General features: G+C 38.7%; 1 protein-coding gene across 2 annotated transcripts in view; it reads left to right on the top strand.

Annotated features, from left to right (window-relative positions):
- LOC126461704 (mediator of RNA polymerase II transcription subunit 13) overlaps positions 1–23967 on the top strand; it is a 215840-nt gene that overhangs the window by 152324 nt on the left and 39549 nt on the right. Inside the window, exons 13-14 of one of the 2 annotated variants that reach the window (XM_050096016.1) lie at positions 2150–4058; positions 23707–23930. In XM_050096016.1, the coding sequence (XP_049951973.1) occupies positions 2150–4058; positions 23707–23930 (2133 nt within the window). Of the gene's footprint in view, positions 1–2143; positions 4059–23706; positions 23931–23967 lie in introns of both variants that reach the window. The other variant, XM_050096015.1, reaches the window with a different exon arrangement.

Raw genomic sequence — 23967 nt, 5'->3', positions numbered from 1 at the left:
AGGAAAAGATGTAGATTTCAGGAAAGTCACCCAGAACTGCAAGTCAGGGGAGACTTAACCAGATGGGATGAGAAGGAAAGATGATAGTTGGGGAATGCATCAAACAAATTTGAAGATATGAGTGCATGAGTTAATAAGAGTAAAAGCTAAGTGCATTATATGTGACAGATGTGAGAGGGGAGGGGTGAAAAATAGATGCGTAAGGCAATGAAAAATGTGTAAAACTAAAAAGGAGTGAAGAAAAGACTAGTTACTGTGAAGAAATGCTGAGACGGAAGGAATTAACATAAATTAAGACCAGGTGGTTGGTGAGAACAAAGGATATATTGTAGCGCTGGTTTTCACCTGTGGAGTTCTGGGGTCTGGCGTGTGTGGTGAAACAAGCACCGAGCCCACAATTGTGATTTTCTAGGGCATGCGCTGCAACTGGATATTACATGTATGCCGGCGTAAAAAGCGGAACAGTGTTTACATAACAGCTGGTTATAAAGTGTCATTTCACAGGTGGCTCTCCCTTTGATAGTATATGTTTTGCCAGTTACAGGGCTGGTATAGGCAGTGGTAGGAGGGTGCATAAGGCAAATCTTGCAGTGGGGATGGTCACAGGGTGAGTAGTGGTGTGCTGCAAAGTTGTTTTTTGGAGTGGTCAGCATTACCACAATTGTATATGATGCCCGGGAAATCTACTTTTGAATTAGACTAGTGGAATAGTTACATCCAGTGAAAGCTGAGGTGAGAATGAAGGTATACTGCTGTAAAGAGTCTGCATCAGAACAAATATGTTTGCCTCAAATGCCAAGGCTGTATGGGTGGGAATGTTTGACTTGAAAAGGATGGCAACTGTCATAATGTAAGTACTATTGTTTGTTAGTAAGTTTAATGTGGACAGAAGCGTATAGCTGGTCCTCAGTGAAGATGAGATCAACATCAAGGAAAGTGGCATGGGATTTGGAATAGGACCATATTAAATTTAACTGGGAGATGATAGTCAGAGATTCCAGGAACTTTAACAGATCAGCCTCACCATAAGTCGATATGGTAAAAATGTTATCAGTGTATCTAAACCAAACCAGGGGCTGAAGACCTGTGGTTCACAGGAAAGCCCCTTCCAAGCATCCCATGAAAAAGTTGGCATAGGAATGAGCCATCCTGGTTCCCATAGCTGTACCCCTGATATGTTTGTATGTCTGTCCCTCAAAGGTGAAGTAGTTGTTGGTAAGTATAAAGTTGATTAACGCGAGTTGGAAGGATGTCACAGTTTGGGTATCAGATGGGCGCTAACTGAGGAAATGTTCAGCAACAGACAGACCATCTACATAGGGGATGTTGGTGTAGAGGAAGGCGGCAAGCAAGGTGTGTGGTGGTAGTGGGACAGGCACGAATTTAAAATGAGCCAGAAAATGGTTGGTATCTTTGATATAGGAGGGAGGTCTTTGTACTATAGGTTGCAGGTGCTGACCAACTAAGGCAGATATATGTTTGGTGTGTGCTTTGAAGCCAGCAGCTATAGGACAGCGAGGATGATTGGGGTTGTGGACCTTAAGAAGAAATGGGGGTGCATGGTTTAGGTCGGGTGAGAGGTTCTATGGATTGAGCTGTTAGTCCTTGCAAGGGGCCTGATGTTTTAGGGAGGGACTGCTGGTCAGTTCGAATCACAGGATGGTATCTTGATGGCAGATGCTGTATGTAGAGATGTCACACTTTCACTAACAATCCTTTTGGTCAAGTACCACAGTGGTAGATCCTTCATCTGCTGGGAGGATAATGATGGAGTCATCAGCTTTTAGGGAGCATAGAACATGGAGCTCTGTATAGGAAAAGTTTTAAATCTTTAGCTGCCTTTTTCTATGATATTCTCTGCACAAGTGTCACTGCATTCAGAAAGCTGTCGATAATATTACTTTTGTTCTGCTTGGAGCCTTAGCCCACAGATAGGAAAATCCTTATTTAAACTGCTATAATTTGAGATATATTTACAAATTGTGCACTCCAAATAACAAATGACAGCAGATGATGACCAACATTAACAAAAAAAAGCTAAAACTTATGCATAATATAATAATAGTTTTGCATATTTGCTTAGAGTTATCAGTGAACATATTCATAGCTCTCCATAAATTAAACAATGAAAATTTGTTGGCAGTTGCAGGTGCAGACTCCTCCAGGATCAAACAAGCCTGCAGGTCTGTCAGATGATACAGCATCTACCAGTTTGCTGGTTAAACCCCCAAGAGGAAGTGGAGGCAATACATCATTGAACAGCTGTGGAGGATCTGGAATTCTTCGTCCTGAAGAACTGTCTAAAATGTTTCCCACACCTCCGTCAATGGAGCACAACCCTATTGCTTCACCTTGTGGTCATTTATCAGATGGTGCTCTTGGTGAATTAACTGAAAGCCTTTCAGTTACGTGTAGTACCAGGTTCAAACAAGAAATTTATCCTAATATGGGCAGTCCACAAGAGGAAAATATTGAGGACTGGTCTTACGTTTTTCGGCCTCCAACAATTTATAGATTTGTTGGCTCATCAAAATATGCACCTCTGACAAACTTACCAAGCCAGAGTTTACCCCCTGTGAATTTACCAACGAACTGTGTCTACAAACCGTCGTGGCAATATCCTCCTGTACAGCAGGTCAGTGAGAAGTCAGCATCATCGAGTCATTCAAATAACATCCCGGTTTCCTCAAATGCTGGTACAAATTCTAGACCTAACTCAGTTTCTAGCAATCCGCATACAACTCAGGTATCCCACCCCCATCATCCACATCCTCACCACACCCAGCTTCCGCACCCGAGAGCGATATCTCCAGCTGGCCCCTTCCCTCCGAGCCCAATGACTCTTGTTGCCATGAGCAGTGGAGGGCTTCCTGTTCATATGCAGTCACAGTTCCGTGGAGGTGGTGTCAGGACTCCTTGCCCTCCTCCACCACCTTATGAACTTCCCAGTCCGGCTACTTCCACTGCATCTTCCTACCTCAATAAAAATTTGAATTCTGTTGAGCCAGTTCCCACACCCATTATGGCCCGTGCCCCTGAAGCCAATTCGCTTGTTGTCAATATATTACTCAGTGATACTGCACTCAATATATTTAGAGATCACAACTTTGACAGTTGTACACTTTGTGTGTGTAATGCTGGTCTCAAAGTAGTAGGGAACATCCGTGGTGCTGATGCGGGGATCTATCTGCCAGATCCACCTTCTCAGCCACCTGCTACTTCTTTACCATATCCTCCTACATCTCCCTTCTTGTCAGTGGGAACTATAGGAATGGGTGGACCACCTCCACCTTATGGAATGATGGGTTCATCTCCAGGACATCACGGTGGAACGTCTGTCATGAATGGAGCTGCTGAAGAGGATCCTATTCGCTGTAGTTGTGGTTTTAGTGCCGTTGTGAACAGAAGGCTTTCTCACCGTTCTGGTCTGTTCTATGAAGACGAACAGGAAATTACAGGAATCGCTGAAGACCCGAGTGAACGTCGGAAGGGCTCAATTATGGCCTACTTGCTTTCTAGTAGTGAAAAATCAAGTACAGAAAATGGTGGTGCTAGTGATTTAGTGGACCAGGTACCGCAGAATGTTATAGAACTCGTAAGGGAACAGTGTGTTATCGTCCAGAGTTCCAGTAACTCACTTTATCGTGCGTCGAAGCAGTTCCGTGGAAGTTCAGGCCCTGCCGTCCCATATGGTACGACAGTGAATGTGCTAGAATTTACGGACAGCAATGAAGTGACTTGCATGGCACTAGAACAGGGGAGGCAAGCGCTATTGGAAAGTACAACTGTAGCAATGTGTAAGGTTGAGGAAATGCAGCAAAGGCAGCAGATGATGCAGAACAGTGGAAAAGGGGCTAATGTACCTTGTGTACATCGGTGGCCATATTTGCGTGCAATGGGACCACAGTGTAATCAGGACATAGTGAGGGTGATGAAAACTCTGCAACCTCTGCTTCAAGAAGCTATCCAGAAGAAATGCACGACAAGATTGTGGGAAGCACCATACACAGTGTCTGGGCCACTCACATGGAGAAAATTTCATCGCCTAGCAGGAAGAGGTGCAGTATATTTTTGTACCTGTAGGCTTTATATTGTTCTGTCATTCTGATATTGAAACTAGTGTTTGTAGTAGAACTATCTTTCAATTTGATGTTCCATTTAATGTTCAGCTAAAAGCTTGCACTTGCTTGTATACCTTTTGTGCCAAGTTCTGTTATGTGATTCATTGTGTCTCATTGAAATTGGGTTATCTTTGATACAGTTAGCATGCTGTATTCTCTCTCTCTCTCTCTCTCTCTCTCTCTCTCTCTCTCTCTCCCCCTCCCCCCCTCCTCTCCCCCCTCCTCTCCCCCCTCTCCCACCCCTGTGTGTGTGTGTGTGTGGGGGGGGGGGGGGGGGGGGCGCGTGTGCGTTGAATCGCCTCACCGCGCGCGCGGTGGAGGGGGGGGGGGTCTTAAAGAATCTACCTTGATTGTTAACCAATTTGCTGAACTGTAGTTTGCAGATAAATACATGCTGAGATTACACTAAGGCTCTCCTGGACTGTAACTGTAATGAATTTATTCTTCTGAAAATTAACCGTATATTACCACGTTACACTTCTAATAAACACACCATTGTTTTTTGTAATCATGTTTCCGCATAGTGTTCAACGTCACTTATTTGTGATCACTATATGTACATAACGTAATCAATTTTGGAGTTGTCTAATACCATCCTCAAATGCCACTATGACTGTCCAAATCAACGAACTAGAGAATACATTGAGCAATTCAAATAGCATGTGCCCAGATCATCTAATATCGAACCAACTTCTGACACAGATGATTGGAGAAGACACTAACAACAATTAATCATTTAGACAGGTACAGTTAACAGTAGCTGAAGGTGTTTGATAAACATCTTTATATAGATTTATAGCATAGTACTCTGCTGCTTTATCGAATATGTTTAGTTTCTGTTACAGTCCCATATCTCTTGATGTAACTATACCATTGTTGTTGTCTCCGTAAATCATATTCTACTAAATTTGGCTTGCACCCTATGTGTGTACGCTTTTTTGGTTGATTGGTGTACTTGAGGGTAAATTTGTTTGGACAGCCACATGAATTAATGTCTGAACTGACAAGGAATCATCACCAACATGGCCTCATATTTTAAGGAGGGGAGGGGTGTACATTTGCAAGATATCAGCCCAAGGAAACGGCCCTATGCAAAAATTTAGGACATTATTCTGCTACTATGCTGTTATGATCTTCTGAATGTACAGCTTGTAAACATTCCTGTACACCAGTTGGCACTTGCTCTACCCTCCTTCAGTCACCTAATGCCCATACGCAAAGTACTATACAGCAGAGTGAGTAAGAGGATTGTGTTCATAGTGTCTGTGAACCAAAAAGTGATAGTGCTTCTTTGTTCATTGTCAGAGTGCAAGGTTTTTAACCTGTAGCAGGTGCCAGAGATCTTTTTGCTATGAACTCTTCTATGTTGTGATTCACAAACACAGTGTAAATTAATGACATGATTGAATGTGTCATTAAAGTAGTAGTGTAGCCCTACTTAACCCTTTTGGTGCCATGCGATTTTCATGGTATCAGTTGAAAAGTGCCAGGCGATTTTGTAGTTAATTGCAGAAGTTTGTTAAACTTACCATAAAATCTGAACTGTTTATCATAGGACCTTAATTTTTTTCTTTCAGCTACAGAAATATGAGCAGAGTACACCATTAGGCCTCATACTTCTAAAGAAAACAATATTTGTATTAGAGTTTTTGTACGGACAAAATTAAAACTTTGGTTTTAAGTCATATTTAGCCACATGTGATATAATTGAACTTAAAATTTGTGTTCATATTATCAATCTACATAGTATTCTGAATGATGTAATATTTGTTTGTGTCTTTCTGTCAAATATTTTAGAAAATAATGCACCCTGAAATAACTGATGCGAAAAATGGGCAAAACATCTATAATTTTGTCACTAGTTCCAACAGAAAATAACATAATACCAATTAAGTTGTAGGATCATTTATTGACACACAAATGTTTATTGACACATAAATGTTGACCAACACATTTGGGATATAATCCCTTCTTACAGAGTACACACATAGTTCTTGATCGTCGCCTCGTATCTTTTGTAGAGCACACAACACCGGCTCGCTCCTTCTTTCCCGGTAGTATTTCTACACCATACACTGTAGGGGGTGCTGCATTTGCACTTGATGTAGGGGGTGCTAAGTTTTGTATCATGAACCACTCCTGGGACAACATGCAGATGATTTTGCTGTTGAATTTCAGATGTGTGAGTGGTTTCTCGGACGAAGATAGATTTTCTTTATAAAGAATGTAAGCATTCAGAAACATTCTGCCAGTTACGCTGAAAACCAGTTTATTCCATAATTTCACAGTCTTCCTCTCATCCAGATAACAGTACGTCATCAAATCTGAGGAATAACTCACTCCCATGTATTTATTATATTGAAATATGACATCAGGTTTCTTCAAAGGTTGTCGTTTGTGAGTACTTCTCTCTGACACCGTTGCAGCAGTGGAGGAACTGATCAACAGAACTGGATTTTTCTGTGACTTCTTTTCCCTGAAGCCAAGAGAAGCACAAAGGCCTTTCTAAAGAATTTGACCTGCCCAATGTCAAATTTGGAAAAAGATTAGGTGGGAGAAATTTTCTGTTCCTCCATATTCTGCCAGTGAGGAAGGTTCCCATGGAATACAGTTTCCCCACTACTGGAATTGATATGAAAAAATTGTCACAGAAAATGTGGTACCCCTTGTTCATGTAATTTCCAAGAGCAAGTAATTTTGTAATAACTACATAGCCTAATCCGTGCTCTTTTACCTCCACTCTGTCAGCTTCACTTCTTGCTCCACAGTACACATAGAATCCAAGGCAGTAATTCACCACAGAATCACATGGCATCCAGAACGTTACACCCCATCTGTGGTGATATTTATTAAGGAGATACTGGTTGAGTTGAGAATGAGTTTTAGAGCTAACAAGACTTTTGTCAACACTCAGCCGTTGATGAGGCGTATAATGGTGACAAAGCGCATTATTGGCAATGTTCAGCATAATATCAAACTTTGCAGTGGGGTCATACACTGGATGCCCAGGAGAATGCAATTTTGTATTTTCTGTCAAGCGGAAAAATTTTAGGAGCAACTGAAATCAATTTCGTGAAAACATTCGGGAAAACCATGGGGTTGCCATATTTTCATCTGTGGACCAATAACTAAAAATTGTTGGTTTCTTTATGAGTCCCATATTTAGTATTACTGTCACAAAAGCCCTCATTTCTGGCAGTGAGGTAGGATACCACTTTCTCACATGAGCGTTCACTGATAAGTTTACGTTTGCTTCGAGAAATTGCCGAGCATATCTGTTTGTTTCCGTTGCCATTATCGTAAACAGTTGCACTGTAAAAAACAAGTTGTTAAAATCAATTGTCGTAGCATTTATTGGTACATTTTTGGGGACTGGTAATTCCGAAAACGTGAAGTGGTGAGGAGCAGGATTGTCCAACTCATCAGTTCCAATTTCAGCAAACGTGTCACTGGCTGCAGTCAATTCTTCAAAATCGTCTTTGTCGGTGTTTGGTGCAGATTCGGTTATTGATGACTCACATGATGAGATATCACCACTAGACCACTCATAGATCGATCCACTGTCCGAAAAACCTGCAAAATTGTTCTCACCTTCACTACTTTCCGCAGTATACACTGCACTTAAACGAGACTTCTTCCTTGGCGCCGCCGTAGTACCTTTGAAATGAACGAAAAACAACGTTGTGTTTGGAACTCGAAAATATCTATTATTGGCATCGACAATCGAAACGAAGTACTTGATGACTACCTTTTGACCTTGGTTTGTCTTCACGACATCGATATACCACGATATGTGCCATAGTTTGAAAGAAAAGTGCGCGAAAATGGCTGTACGATTAGATCGTACGTGGCACTTTTCGCGCGATCTGATTAGATCGTATTTGGCACTAAATGCTTAGTAATTAATATCGTCGTTGTGTGTTATTTTCATCGGAGTTGAGAGCTGCCACTGTTAAAAAATACATTTGCAGGAGTTGCACTATTCTTCAACATGATTGATGTAGATAAATTGATTTTCTTAATTTTGATTTTGAGGTATGTATACAGAGTGATCCAAAAATATATATACACTGTGTAAATGTCCAAAACTTTCAAATTAATTGATGGAAACTTCACATTTGTGGTAGTTCAATTAGTTTTTTTTTTTTTCCTGGAATCGCCACTTGGTTGTTTTGTTTTGTTACCTGATAGTTGCTGCTCCCTGTGTGTGTGTGTGTGTGTGTGTGTGTGTGTGTGTGTGTGTGTTTCAAAATTATTGTTGGGGTTTTAAGGCTTTGTGGCATTTATTCAACTTACAATTAGAAATAATACACCAGAGCAAAGAGAAATAGACACTCTAATTCAGTCCACACATTCTTCACTCACACTCTGTCATCCCGTACTCTTCCCTTTGCAAATACAGCTAGTATTTTCAAACATCTGATAGTGCCCTCTACAGATTTTATCATCACTTACAAGATTACAGTGGCACTTAACACAGTTCAAACGTTGCACTGTAATAACAGATTCAGTCCTTGCAAACTGTAAAACACAAAACTTTGTGTTCACTATTCTCCATCTTATCTACTAATGCTTTCTAATGGAAGACACAGGAAACAAGACATGCAGATAGGTATATGAACAAAACTGTTTGAGTTGCTCTTTCATTTTATGTATTATTTGTAATTGTAGGTTGAATGTAACAAATGTTACAAAGCCTAAAAACCCCGATATTCATTTTGAAACACGCATTGTTGAACAAATATGTGCATGAAGTTGACATATTATGTACTCATATTGCTTACATCTTTTTGACGCAGAACATGTTATTGAATAAGATTGTAAAACATGTTCAGCAGACGTGTTTCCCTCCCTCCGAATCTTCTTTTGTCATCAATATGTGAAAAATAGAAGGGTGCTGGTTGTCACTCCGATATAAGTACTTCACACTCGGGCATTAAGACAGTTGCAGTGGGTCAGAGCAAGTGACATACAACCTGTGCATGCAAAAGTTTAAAAGCTGTACGTTCAGAAGGTCATGACTGCTTACTAAAAGAATTATGGTCCAAATTTTCTCTCAGGATCAATTGCAGGGCTGATATATTGCTAGTGTGCCTTTTTCTCCCTAAAATATGAGGTCAAGTTGATGATGTTTCCTTTTGCATCATATAACTCCAAAATCAGCAGCACAATGTGAACAGAAAGATCTTAAATGCCATATTTACCAGAGAATAGGATGACACTGAATAGAAGACAACAGCATCCCTTCTTTTGTTCAAAGAGCCACCTTGAAAAATTTATTTTTAACATATTCTGACTAATCAAAATTACAAATTTTTTTATTGGCGTAAAGTACCTGCCTAAATTCTAACTAATCAAAATTACCGTTTTATTGATGTACAATATCTGTTTATAAAGTTAACATAATATTTATTCTAAATTTATGCCATTTACTGGTTGTCTGCATTTTGACAATACAAAGAGAAACAAAATACACAAAAAGAGAGAGCTTACATTATTTCGCAGACCATTTCCTTTTCTATCTCTTTTGATTAAGGATCCTGTTGTTACTGGTATCACCACCCTAATAGCACTGATGTGAAATTTATATATTTGGTTATCAGAAATATTTGACTGTTTCTTCCAAATATGTTGCAGTTTCTGAGGTTGTGGTTTTACGATGATACCTGTGAACACCCCCCCCCCCCCCTCCCCCCCCCCTCTCTCTCTCTCTCTCTCTCTCTCTCTCTCTCTCTCTCTCTCTCTCTCTCTCACACACACAACACACACACACACACACACACACACACACACACACACACACACACACCATCTCTGCCGAACATACATCGTACTTCACTTGTCTACTGATGAGAATGTAAAGACGTCAGCACATGATTTGTCAGTTGGCCAAACTTTACTATGTTTGCCAAACATTTGACTGTATACAGTACTGTTTGACATGTTTGCCAGCATGGACCATATTTGAAGTGTTTGCAAGAAACTCTGATGGAAAGTTTAATGTTGTTTGTGGCGATGTTTTGCTGCAGGTGTTTAGTGAAAAATAGTTGTATTACAATTTATCTCACTGCATCATGACTTCCCACAACTGTGGAATCTTTGATCAAGGATAAAAATGAAATATCACTGGCAGTTACCAAAACAGTACCAATGTCACATCTTTCCAGCCAAATATTACAAAGGGAGAGGTTAAGAAGAAAATCAACATCCTGCACATTAAAGTATGATTGGAATGAAATTTAAAAAATCAATATTCTCGAGTTCTTCCAGGGACAGTGGGTGCTTTTCTTCCCATGTTGTGGAGCAAGTAGGAAAGAGTAAAATTTTGCATACTTGGGTCTTCTTTTTCAGTGTGAAGGTGAAATAGCTCTAAACAAATTATTGAAAGCATCACAGTCCATCTGCAGAAAGTTGATGTAGTTATCAGACTCTGAGTGTAACATTTTTTAACAGGTTTTCGTGTGTATATTTCTCTCTAATTTCCTGGACCAGTATCTTGTTTACTACTATGTTAAACTCAGTGTCAGTGTCCGTGTTAGAAATGCCTTATCTACATTTGTAGCCATTCCAACTAGTGTCAAAATACAACATACACAAAAAGCATCTGCTTTGAATGTGAGGTTAAATTGACAAATGCCTAAGGCCCTGTTTGATAAATCTGAAGCTAGACAATGACAAATTTGATAGTTTGCTCTCGTACAGGGGACTTTACAATGTCTCTTGCTTCCAAATATATTGTCTGGTCACCACTCTCACATTGGCTGCGTAGAACCAGCAGCTGAAACATCCCTTTTGTTCCTGTCATACATTTTGGTGAGTGTCAACAATATTGAAGCATGAAACACAAAAGTACGCCACTGGCCCCTAGACATTTACCATCTCGTGCAAAAATGAATACTATTTTTGAGTTCTTGTCCAATTTTAAAGTAAGTTCAATTCCAACTACAAATGGTTTCAGGCAAACTGCAGTTTAGCCAAAGTACACATATAGATTCCCATGGTTGGCAATGTGATGTATTTTGCTACCTGGTCACTAGTACTCTCCCTCCCCCACACTCATCTAGTCCTCAGACAAACTGGTAACACTGTTCCCCTCCAACCCTTCCATTGTGATGTGCTGAGCAGCTGTGAAATACAGACCGCAATGTCTTCTAGAGTGCAAGTTATATGTAACAACAGCAGTTAATACATAAATGAAATATCACAATCACGATTGAGTCCAGTTCTCGAACTTTCGTTGGCCTTTGATCTACTGACATCTGTTGGTACTTTATCCATGAACGGTCTTACCACTGAAGTAATAGATTTCATTTGTTAGGCATTTCATTCTTTGTTTCATATGAATGTTGCCATTATGTTCTAAAGTTGGCAACATTTCCAACTGGTGTTGTAATATATGAACATAGACTGAATTTCTAATTAATAACGCACTTAGTAAATCATTGCCCTATCTCATAATCAAATAAAATGTTGATCTGGGCTGAGAATCAAGTAATGTATCATGAATTAAAACATTTTCGCTTTTGAATGTTGTCTTTACGTAAAAAGAAGTGTCAATGTTTGTATGTGGTATCCATAGATATATAGAACCATTATTTCAAACGTGTTCAAATATAACAGGAGTATGTTAGATGATAGAATTTAATTATGTTTCGTCCACTGTTTCACAAATTTGTCATACATTAAGCCAAACAATAGACTGTTGTTGTGACTAGTTCATAGTTTCTCACGTAGCCCTTGCAGAAGTGCTGCAAGAGTCAGATGTCACTTGATCGTTTGAGTAACATTGATGCTGTATCAAGTGCTTCAGTTTATCAGGAAATTTCAAGCCTATTTGAATGTCAGTATTGTTTTCCCAGCCCTGTCATTCCATGTTCATCAAAATAAATCTGCACATGACCCCAATAGCCAAAGCTTCATCTTTATGGGAAATAAAGTTGAGAGAAATAAGCTAAACATAAATCGATGGTAGGCAATGAAAACTTCGTAACTATGTCTGTGAAAACTCATAATGCTGCTAACCAGAAACTCTGTAATCAAAGAGAGATTTGAAAGCACATGTATTTCCCTAATCTGCCAATAACAAGACTTTACTACACAGTTACACCTGTAGCTACTTTCTGTATCACCTTATTATTTTTTAAGAAACTGTTTTTCATTCACCTGCAAAATTTAACAAAATGAAGTTACAAAATTTTCATTGCCTGCCATCAATATTATTAAGTACTTCAAACAATGGAATATCCTGGATGGAATGTAACAATTAGGTACTTCTTTATTCATAATTTTACTAGCTCCATGAAAGTGGTTTGTCAGTAAACAACTAGTTTCTCAATAGGTACACTCAAACAGTTAATTTTGTTTTGTAAAATCAGGTGTTCTTAGGTGATTTGCTCATTACGTGGGCTGTAGAGAAATACCTTGGGGAAAATGAACATAATGTGAGAACAAAATACATTCAATCAGTTTGAAGATGGTTTTCTCTCTTGGCTCAGGTTTGTTGGTCTCTGAATAGTTTGCTTGAATTAACTTCGGGATGTATCTTTAAGCATGCTTAGTGGTAGGGGACTAGCCAGTTTTAGTTCTTTCTCTGGTGTAGGCTGTTCCAGTGCTGGCCCATGAGGCTATCCAGCCCTGCCCGCCCTTCATCACACTTGTGGGTAGACACAGGTATTGTAGGCTGGCTGCCACTTGGCCCTGTTGCTCATGTCTGTGTTGCTCATGTCTGTGTTGCTTGGCCACTCCTGTCCACGTACACTCGACCATTGGAGTACTCTCGTGTATACTGCAGCCTGGCTGCAAGATCACCTGTTCGTCAGCAATTTGCCCATGTGCACTTGTGCTGGAACAGACTGCTCTAGTGCCACATGCTTCAGGCATTGTGTGTTTTCTAGGCACAGTAAAAACCTTGTAAAGTGTGGCTGGCTGCATGCCAGCATTGCTGTCCTCTGCCACTGCAATGTGTCAGTCACAAAGCTATTTTATTCGTGCTGTACACAGCTCTTTTCACGGAAATTACAGTCTAGAATTGCGCTTTCATGTTCCATTTCACCATGACGTTCTTTCGTTGCAGCATCAGAAAATAGAAAAAGTGGTCATTTTCTCTCTTGATGAGCACAATTTAAAATAAATCGTAACTGTCAAAATAATATAACTATTTTGAGTCTCACATTTACATAGCTGTACATATTCCTGTCTGGCACACAAGTGAATGCACAAAGCAGCAATCATTGACGTTGTTATGTGTTCCGTGCAGCAACATTGTTAGTGCTCACCATGATGTATGGTGGGATGGAAAGAGAGTGTGTCAGCTGATGGACCTACACAGCCAATGAGAGAGCAGCAGTCAGACAACTTGTTTTGAGGGAATATTGTCACATTCTAATGCCAATACATCACAACATTCGAAATGGTAACACAGTCAAAAGAAGCAGGCAAAGGTTCAGACAACCCTTATAATTCATGCAATATTTTGATGAAAGAAATATATGTGACAACACAGATCGTTAAATTAATTTTTACGAGTAAAACTTTCACTTTGCAGTCTAACCTAAACCCTGGGCTAAGCTGCAGATCAGTCTGGAACCACAACAGGTTTCTTAGCTTTACATTTGTTGGCTTTGCCAACTTGCAACCAATCTGATTCCAAACTGACCACATCCCTCAACCTTGTAATTCGTGACATACTCCCAGTTAGTGGAGGAGGGAGGGGGTTAAATAATTGTCAAAATAGCAGAAAGAATAGTTTCTATTTAGCTGCTAGAAATTCATTGTCTCTTTTCTCACTTATCGTTGAGTACATGATAATATCACCCTGTTGGCTGTGTGGGACTGATGGATCACCAATCTATGAGCATTAGAGAAACACGACCATAACCACCACTGGTCCTGCTGTAGACTTTAGCTGCAGTCATTATGAACCTGAATCAAAAGAACAGACTAGTTAGTAGTGTCACATGGAAATGCTTTCATTCAAATACTTTGCAGTAGTTATCCAATGTAGCATTATACGATTGAAGTAAATGCCTTTTTAGCCAGTAATGAGCTGTTGCCTTGCGCACATAGACACTTTCAACGAAATGTGTAGTGTACGAAATGTGTCATCATTTATATTATAGATAATTTATGAGTTGCACTTGATATCCTATTGAGCATCTCAAAAGCAGTTGAAATAGAACTTGGAGAAACGAATGAGTTAAGAAATGATGTGTAATTCTCGATACTGTTGCTAGGAGAGTAGTGTTCCCAGTATTTTATTGCTAACATCAGTGTTCATGTGAAAGAAGCTCAGAATCCAAATAGTGGACATACTGAGCGTGTGTTGAGTTAGAACAATTCTCTACAGAGTATTTTACAATTTAGTATATGATCCTTTGTGTTTGTCTTGACAGTAAAGTGTTTATTTAAAAAAAAAAAAAAAAAAAAAAAAAAAAAAAAAAAAAAAAAAAAAAAAAAAAAATGGTGACCTATTTTGTGAACCACCCTCTGTGTAGAGGGACAGTATTTACTTAACTGTGAGCATCTGCTGTTGGTAATTTCCTGTTCTCTCACTTGCTCACCTTGTCCTATTTTCAACTGAATTATAGTTTCATGTAGTGATTTCGCCATCATCCAATCTGAATCTTCACTCTGCTGTGGAATATGCACTAATTTGACACTTGCTGCCAGATCAAAACAAAACCAGACTGGTACTCAAACCAGGGACATATGCCTTTGAAGAGCAAGTGCTCTACTGGCTGAGTTATCCAAGCATGACTCTCAATCCGTACCTACTGCTGTATTGCTAGTCCCACAAGGTATGCAAGAAAACTTCTGTCAAGTTTGGAAGTTAGGAGATGAGGTGTTGCTAGAAGTTAAGCTGTGAGAGCAGATCATGAGTTGTGCTTAATAACTCAATCAGTAGTACACTTGCTAGTGAGAGGTAGAGATCCCAGGTTTGAGTCCTGGTGTGGCACACAATTTTGATCTGTCAGCAGGAACGCATTCATTGTATTTGATAAATATAAATTTTGTTGGCTGCAACACTTAACTAACTACTACCAACTTTGACAAAACACAGTTACTACAAAGGCATCTCTCAAACTGCTGTTTTATGTTTTGTATGTGAAACTACTATATTGGTGAATATATATCTTCATGACTTCAGGTTGTTCATTACACTTCCTGGAAGTAGACTTCATGGAAAATTTGATTGTTTTGTAAAGAATACATGATTTAAAACAGACAGTTAAAACTTAGCAAAATTTCCAACATACTTTTATTTTAAGTATTACTAAAATAACTGTAGATAGCAAGCTCTCTGATTACTCACTGTTCATCATCAGGAAGCTAATAATATAGATTCAAAACATAGCTGTATGGAAAAACACACATCATTTATGAGAAATTGTGTGTTAAATCAGTTTTGAGTTTACTGCTTATCATGTCAACATGTAGCGACTATTGCACTCCACAAGTCTATGAAGGGAGAAACTTTGCTTCATTTTCATTTTAAGTAATTATTTATTCCTATGAGGATCCAAATCATGTTTTAATCACTTTCAGCATCCAAGCATTTCAGAGAGACTATGAACCATTCCAAGCAAATTGGAACACCACACTATTGACACAGATATCTTGTATTTACTTTTCAAATGAAGAGCACAAAAGGCACATGGTTTCTTTTCTTTTCTTAAAAAACAATTATTTCAAGAAGATGTAGTGTTGCTTTGTTCTTAGTTAGCTGGTGGCTGCTATTTTCTCCATAGAAGACATCTGTACTTACAGAACTGGTATGCTTCTCCATCATCATAAGCTATGACATCTTCATTGTTTTCAGTTTCCTTCTTCAAATAAGCGTTACAATCATTAAATATTTTGAAATTTTGAATTGTTGCTGTCACCCAAGTCTTCATCTGAGACATTCTTGAGAATTTTCTGAGGCACTCTTGTAAAAAGTGTTGCATGGGTCATTCCATGTCAGTTCAACCAGGGGCTCCAGCTCATAGCCTCAGATTTGACTGAAATTCAGTACACTAATTCTACCATGTGTGGAACACTCGTGTACAAAGTATTAGTTTCCCCTGCCAATTAGTTCCAGAATTATGACTTGTGAAAGAAGGTGGCGTGACCTGGAAATTGCAACCCACATCTGGCAATATATCTTCAGACTCAATTTCAGGTCTTAATAACTTTGGAACTATTCCACACAGTCCAGTGAAATTTTTAGAACCCAGTAACGTCCATTTAGAGAATACACTCCATGAATCAAAACACCAACAACGTATTTCTGAGGGAAAATAAATTCCAAAATGTGATTAAAAAATGTAGTACGTTAAAAGGTACATATTGTAGGTGCCCTCTATACCAAATATAATTCACTCAAAAAGGGTATAATTTTTTTGTGGTACGCTTAATGTGGCCTAAACAGACACAGAACTCATCATGTCCATATCAGTCACAAAAACTGAGTTACATGCACATGAAAATACAAAAATTTGAATAGTTACCTGAAAAACATGGATTTTCGAAGTGTGGTAGCACAAAAGGGACAAGTGATATCCAAGCCAAATTTCACACACTGTATAAGTAGACCATAATGATATATATCTCAAAATTTCAGCATGTTATTGCAAGACATTTGTGTACTATGGAAGTTGACAGATGTATTTGGTGATGTGGCCATTGTTCCACAACACAATTTTGTAAAAACATATCGTAAACTGTTCTGCCTCTTCTTATCCTCTCCCACAACTGTTTAATCACTAAGCAACAACATATAGAGAGATTAACACAACCTATCATTAATGTTTACTACACCTTAACTGCTAAAAACCAGTCGATTGTGCTTCGAACAGGAGTTCTCCCACACCTTAGCTACTGTACTCTGTACATTAAGTGGCAAATTGTACTGTCATCCTGACACTGTGGTAGGAACTGGAACTGTCATAAGAATATGTTCAAAAGGAATCAAACACCTGTCTGCCAAACGTGGCCAATGAAATGATCTTGCTGGTCCTGCTGGTGCCATGAAGTTCACAAATACATCACCTTCTGCTTCACAGTCCGCTGGAGAGAAGTGATGATAGCTCCTTGTGCCTGCATCAGTTTTAATGTGTTCTAGTCTGCTTTTTAGCAACTCTTCGACTGATTTCACCTCATCTTTCAAAACGTAGAATGATTGTATGCCAGAGATATTTTTCTGTACCCAGGTAAATAATTGAAGAGGTATTAGAATGTGAGCTTCTGTAGGGTGCTGCAGACTACCTCGTGATGCCATGCGCTTAACGGTAGCACCAATACCATCACATACAGTTTTACCGTGACTTGTTGTGAAAAAATTCCATTCTGTGTGAATCTGAAAATCATGGTAATGCATGCATAAATTTGAGATTTTTACAGTTTTTGTACTGACTAGCTGCCCCATCACTGAAGTATTTTGCAAAATGTATGTGGGGCAGGTTGTTTTTCACATATGCTGTGACAGTGCGAATGTGGGCATGAACTGCAATGGTATCGTGAATTAAACAGTCACTAAAAACGCACAGGTTCATGACAGACACATCACCTGATTCACCTCTATAATAAATCACAAATGGCTGGGGAGTTGTTCGACTGTTGTCCCAATGATATCCTTGGATGGCATCTTGAACTATAAATGCATAATTTTCAGAAAAGGCTAGTATTACTATAATTTCGTCTTGTTTCAAATTATCCTTACAAAACTGGAGATAAGCTGATTGTGCTGTTGCCGTGAAGCTGTGTGTGGTCAGTTTGTCCGTTTTTTGACAACACATTTCAGCAAAATCTTCCACTGTACTTTGTTTTGTTTCAAGAATTGTGCGATCCATGTGTGTCCATTGTTTATAAGAAACAAGTTCATCGACATCCATAAGGAGTTCACCATACAGTTTGTTATTCACATGTTCTGCAAGATTTGCCTTACCAGGACACTTTTCACACCTGTGTATCATGCACTGGTAGGAACTGATGTCACTCACTAGCAGCTTCATTGCACCTTTGTAATCCAGACCAGAATCCTTTATAGCAGCAAACATCAGCTTAGCATTTTGATGGGTCTCACATACACAAACATTAAACATTGTATGTGCCTCTTGCACTTACAGGCACAACTCATTTTGGCCGAAGATTGAAAAAAGATGATAAACCTACTTTGGTATCGGATACTTTTCCTTGAATTCTACATATAGTTCTGATATGTTGCATAGCAACAGTCTTTTTTGCATCTGTACACGTACATTTCCCATTTTCACCATTACATAGTCTTTTTTTCCAGGCATTATTTGGCTAGAACCTTTATTTCTGAACTCAATTGCTTACACTGAGCCTGCTGAAGTTGTGGAAGCACTCCGTGGGTTGTTTTTATTTTCCTAGCTTGCTTTACCATCCATGTAGAAACGTTGAATTCCTTTGCAGTGTAGTCAATAGACTAGCTGGAAGGTGCAAGGGTAAGATTAGCTACTTTTTTCTGGCGTGTGGATATGGCACATTTTTCTTTCAAATCATGCACAATTTTGTCCAAATCAGAGCATTTCTGGCATGATTTCTGTTCCTATTGAGCAGATAGTTCTTGCTCTTCCACCATTAGTGTGTCAGCTATTTTGTGTTTTAATTCCATTTGAGCCTCTTGTAGTTTTCTTCTAGTATAGCTGGGCCTGTCTCTTTTTCCCAACTTTGTGTGTCTTCGTGGGAGACAAACCAAGAGCAGTCACTGAAGTATTTAATTGCTCATCCACTGTGGTTGTAGGTGGCTGATACTCTTCATCACTGTCATGTAAATTATCAGAATATTCTTCATTTTTTAGCAGTGTAAGGCACCTGGAACATAACTTTTGTCCTGGTTTCATGTTAAGTCTCATGCGCTGATTCACTTTCAATACTGATTTTATACCAGTTTCTCTGAGGCTACACTTCACTGTCTGCTTATGAATCCGAAATGGATCAAAACAACTTCTTTGTAAGAAATAATACTTATCCAGAAACACTTTCATATGATAACAAACACTAAAGTTTCCTGGAACTGTACTTCTTGTGCCCACAGGAAGTATCCCAGATCTCCATAGCAACAAATCTTGGTCCAATTCATCCAGATCATACAGTACAAAGCGAATGCCATATTTTGTTCCATAGGTTGTTTTATGACATTCAGATGCTTGTGCTCTACCAATACTGCAACCTGTTTGAACAAAAGCACCACTAGTACACTCTTCTGCCTCCATACCGACTTCCCACAACAGTATTGACCAGTATAAACTAGAATCTTAAAAACTTGAGTAACCTGTAATTGTTGCTTGTTTCCCTTGTTGTTCCTGCCTAACAGTGACTCATTCTGTCCCTGAAAACTACCATTGTTTAACTTTCTGTTGCCTAGTGGTTCCGAACAATTGCTGCAGCTTTATCTGAAACAAGCTGTCTGCATCATCACTATTACTTGCTAAATCGTGTTAAAAGAAACGTAACCAAATACATACCATATCTGAACACTTCTTAAATAAGGAGATAATTCAGAGGCTTCCTTTACCAGGATACAGGTTGGCTGGCAGCTTTTCGAGGAGCTCTTTGCGGTGAGGGGGAGTAGCCGTGTATGTGAAAAACGGCATCCCATTTGAGTCAATTGATGTTTCAAAGTACTGCACTGAAAAGGTGTTTGAATGTTGTGCAGGTGTGGTTAAATTTAATGGAGCTAAACTTCTAACTGTTGTTATTTATAGATCCCCAGACTCCGATTTCACAACATTTTTGCTAAAGCTAGAGAGGCTCTTGGTTCACTTTATAGGAAATACAAAAAGTTAGTTATATGTGGTGACTTCAGTATTAATTGTATAAGGGATTGTGCAAGGAAGAGGATGCTGGTAGACCTCTTTAATTCATATAATCTTAGGCAAACCGTGTTCTTTCCAACGAGAGTGCAAGGGAACAGTAGAACAACCATAGACAACATTTTTGTTCATTCCTCATTACTAGAAGGGCATTCTGTTAGCAAAAAGGTGAATGGCCTTTCAGATCATGATGCACAAATTTTAACTTTAAAAGATTTTTGTGCTGCAACACGTGTTAAATATAGTCATCAGCTCTTCAGGAAAACTGATCCAGTTGCTGTAGAGACCTTTGTAAACCTTATAAAGGAACAAGAGTGGCAAGATGTTTATAGCGCTGATACAGTAGACGATAAATATAATGCTTTTCTCAAGACTTTTCTCGTGCTCTGTGAAAGTTGCTTTCCGTTGGAACGTTCAAAACAGGGTACTAGCACAAACAGGCAGCCTGGGTGGCTGACTAGAGGGATAAGAATATCTTGTAGAACAAAGTGGCAATTATATCAAAACGTTAGAAACAGTCAAAATCTAAATGCAGGAGCCCATTACAAACAGTATTGTAAGGTGCTTAAAAATGTTATTAGGAATGCAAAAAGTATGTGGTATGCAGATAGAATAGCTAAGTCTCAGGATAAAATTAAAACCATATGGTCAGTCGTAAAGGAAGTTGCTGGTCTGTAGAGACAGGTCGAGGATATAGAATCAGTTCGTAGTGGGAATGTCCGTGTTACTGATAAGTCGCATGTATGTACAGTATTTAATAATCACTTTCTGAATATAGCAGGTGAACTAAAGAGAAACCTAGTCCCAACAGGGAATCATATAGCGCTCTTAGAAAAAAGGGTTCCGAGACTGTTACCTGAAATGCTCCTCCATGATACTGACAAGAGGGAGATTGAGTTAATAATTAAATCACTAAAGACCAAGAACTCTCATGGATATGATGGGGTATCTAGCAGAATACTGAAGTATTGTTCCATGTATGTTAGCCCAGTACTTAGCCATATCTGTAACTTTTCCTTTAGGAGTGGTCGGTTTCCTGACCGATTAAAGTACTCGGTAGTGAAGCCACTTTATAAAAAGGGAGACATTGATAATGTTGACAATTTTAGGCCTATTTCTATGCCATCGGTGTTTGCTAAAGTTATCGAGAAGGTTGTATATACAAGGTTACTGGAGCATTTAAATTCACATAATTTGCTGTCAAATGTTCAGTTTGGTTTTAGAAATGGTTTAACAACTGAAAATGCTATATTCTCTTTTCTCTGTGAGATTTTGGACAGATTAAATAAAAGGTTGTGAACGCTAGGTGTTTTCTTTGATTTAACGAAGGCTTTTGACTGTGTTGACCACAAAATATTACTCCAGAAGTTGGACCATTACGGAGTAAGGGGAGTAGCTTACAATTGGTTCGCCTCTTACTTTAAGAACAGAAAGCAGAGGGTAATTCTCCGCAATATTGAGAGTGGTAGTGATGTTCAGTCCCAATGGGGCACTGTTAAGTGGTGCGTTCCCCAAGGGTCGGTGCTGGGGCCACTGCTGTTTCTTATTGATATAAATGATATGCCTTCTAGTATTACAGGTGATTCAAAAATATTTCTGTTTGCTGATGACACCAGCTTGATAGTGAAGGATCTTGTGTGTAATATTGAAACAGTAACAAATAATGTAGTTCATGAAATAAATTCGTGGCTTGTGTGGAAATAATTTGATGCTAAATCACAGTAAGACTGAGTTTTTACAGTTTCTAACTCACAATTCAACAAGAACCGATATTTTGATCAGACAGAATAGGCATATTATAAGCGAGACGGAACAGTTCAAGTTCCTAGGCGTTCGGATAGATAGTAAGCTGTTGTGGAAAGCCCATGTCCAGGATCTTGTTCAGAAGCTAAATGCTGCTTTATTTACCATTAGAACAGTATCTGAAATAAGTGGCACTTCAACATGAAAAGTAGTCTACTTAGCATATTTTCATACGCTTATGTAGTATGGTATTATTTTTTGGGGTAATTCTTCTGATTCAAAAAGGGTATTTTTGGCTCGAAAACGGGCTGTTCGAGCTATATGTGGTGTAAGTTCGAGAACCTCTTGTCGACCCCTATTCAAAAATCTGGGAATTCTGACATTGCCCTCACAGTATATATTTTCTTTAATGTTGTTTGTTGTTAGCAATATTAGCCTATTCCCAAGAGTTAGCAGCTTTCACTCAGTTAATACTAGGCAGAAATCAAATTTGCATGTAGAATGCACTTCCTTGACTCTTTTGCAGAAAGGAGTGCAGTATTCTGCTGCATCCATTTTCAATAATCTACCACAAGAACTCAAAAATCTTAGCAGTTGCCCAAACGCTTTTAAGTCTAAACTGAAGAGTTTCCTCATGGCTCCCTCCTATTCTGTCGAGGAGCTCCTGGAAGAGCTAAAAAATTAAGCAAATTCCAGTGTTACATTGTTGATTTTCGTCATTTAAACTTGCGACTTGTCACCTGAATATGTTTTTTTATATTTCATTTTATCTGTTTCTAATATCGTGTTATAATTTCATGTATTGACTCGTTCCATGACCATGGAGACTTTTCCTTAATGTGGTCCCACGGAACAATAAATAAATAAATAATTAAAAATAAAACCAAATACATCTCTGTCAACTTTTATTGTACACAAATGCCTTGCTATAACAAGTTGAAATTTTGCTACATATAATATTATGGTCTGCTTATGCAGTGTTTGAAATTTGGCTTGGATATCACTTGTCCCTTTTGTGCTACCACACTTTGAAAATCCATGTTTTTCAGGTAATTTTTCAATTTTTTGTATTTTCATGTGCATGTAACTCTGTTTGTGTGACTGATATGGGCATGATGAGTTCTGTGTGTGTTGAGGCCACATTAAACTTACCACAAAAAATGTATACCCTTTTTGAATGAATTATATTTGGCATAGAGGGCACTTACAATATGTACCATTTAACATATTACATTTTTAATCACATTTTGGAATTTTTTATTTTCCCTCAGAAATATGTTGTTGGTGTTTTGATTCGTAGAGTGTGTCCTCTAAGTGGATATTACTGGGTTGTAAAAATAGTTCCAAAGTTATTAAGACCTAAAGTTGGGTCTGAAGATAGATTGCCAGATGCGGGTTGCAATTTCCGGGTCATGCCACCTTCTTTCACAAGTCATAATTCTGGAACTAACTGGCAGGGGAGCTTAAAATTTTGTACATGAGTGTTCCACGCTTGGTAGAATTGGTGTGCTAAATTTCAGCCAAATCTGAGACTAACAGCTGGAACATTTTCTCAAATTGTTTGAATTGACATGGAATGACCCGCATAGGAGCTCCAGCTTCCCCGTTATGGGAAAACTGTAACTTAAAAAAAAAAAACTACTTATCAATACGTACATTTTGTGGCCACTGTACCAGATGGCACTTGTGATGAATTTGAGCTGGTATAGATCCTTTTGCACCCAAAAATCGAATTGCGCTTACACTTTGCAGATGGAGGGAGCAGTGTTTTTTTTTGAAAACCCTGTTGCTTGCTGGCAACCTGAGTCAGTTAACTACTGAATCAAATCAATGATTCCTGTAACAACATTTACTTTTCTTACATGACTGACATTTTGCTGTTTGCTGATTTTTGGAAATGAATTATCAGAAATTTCGATCATATGTGTTGTTATGTAGAAACATTATTAACAAGCCATCATTGCAAATTTCTGTGTTAAATGTGAGTGAATGCTCTTTTTAATGTATTTATTGATGTATTTTAGGTACAAATGACCGTTGTGAACCACAACCTATTCCATCGCTCATGGTTGGTTATGACAAAGATTGGCTTTCGCTGTCACCTTATGCCATTCAGTACTGGGAGAAATTATTACTGGAACCATATTCATATGCTAGAGATATAGCATTTGTTGTTGTTGCACCAGACAATGACTTCGTCCTGCAGAAAGTACGAACATTCTTTAAGGAGCTCAGTGCAACTTATGAGGTAAACAGAATTTATTAAATTTCATATATTATGTCCA

Source organism: Schistocerca serialis, chromosome 1 (genome assembly GCF_023864345.2).
Source record: "Schistocerca serialis cubense isolate TAMUIC-IGC-003099 chromosome 1, iqSchSeri2.2, whole genome shotgun sequence".
Taxonomy (NCBI): Eukaryota; Metazoa; Arthropoda; class Insecta; order Orthoptera; family Acrididae; genus Schistocerca; species Schistocerca serialis.
Note: the sequence above shows the minus strand (reverse complement) of the source record. Positions and strands in the feature narration are given on the sequence as shown.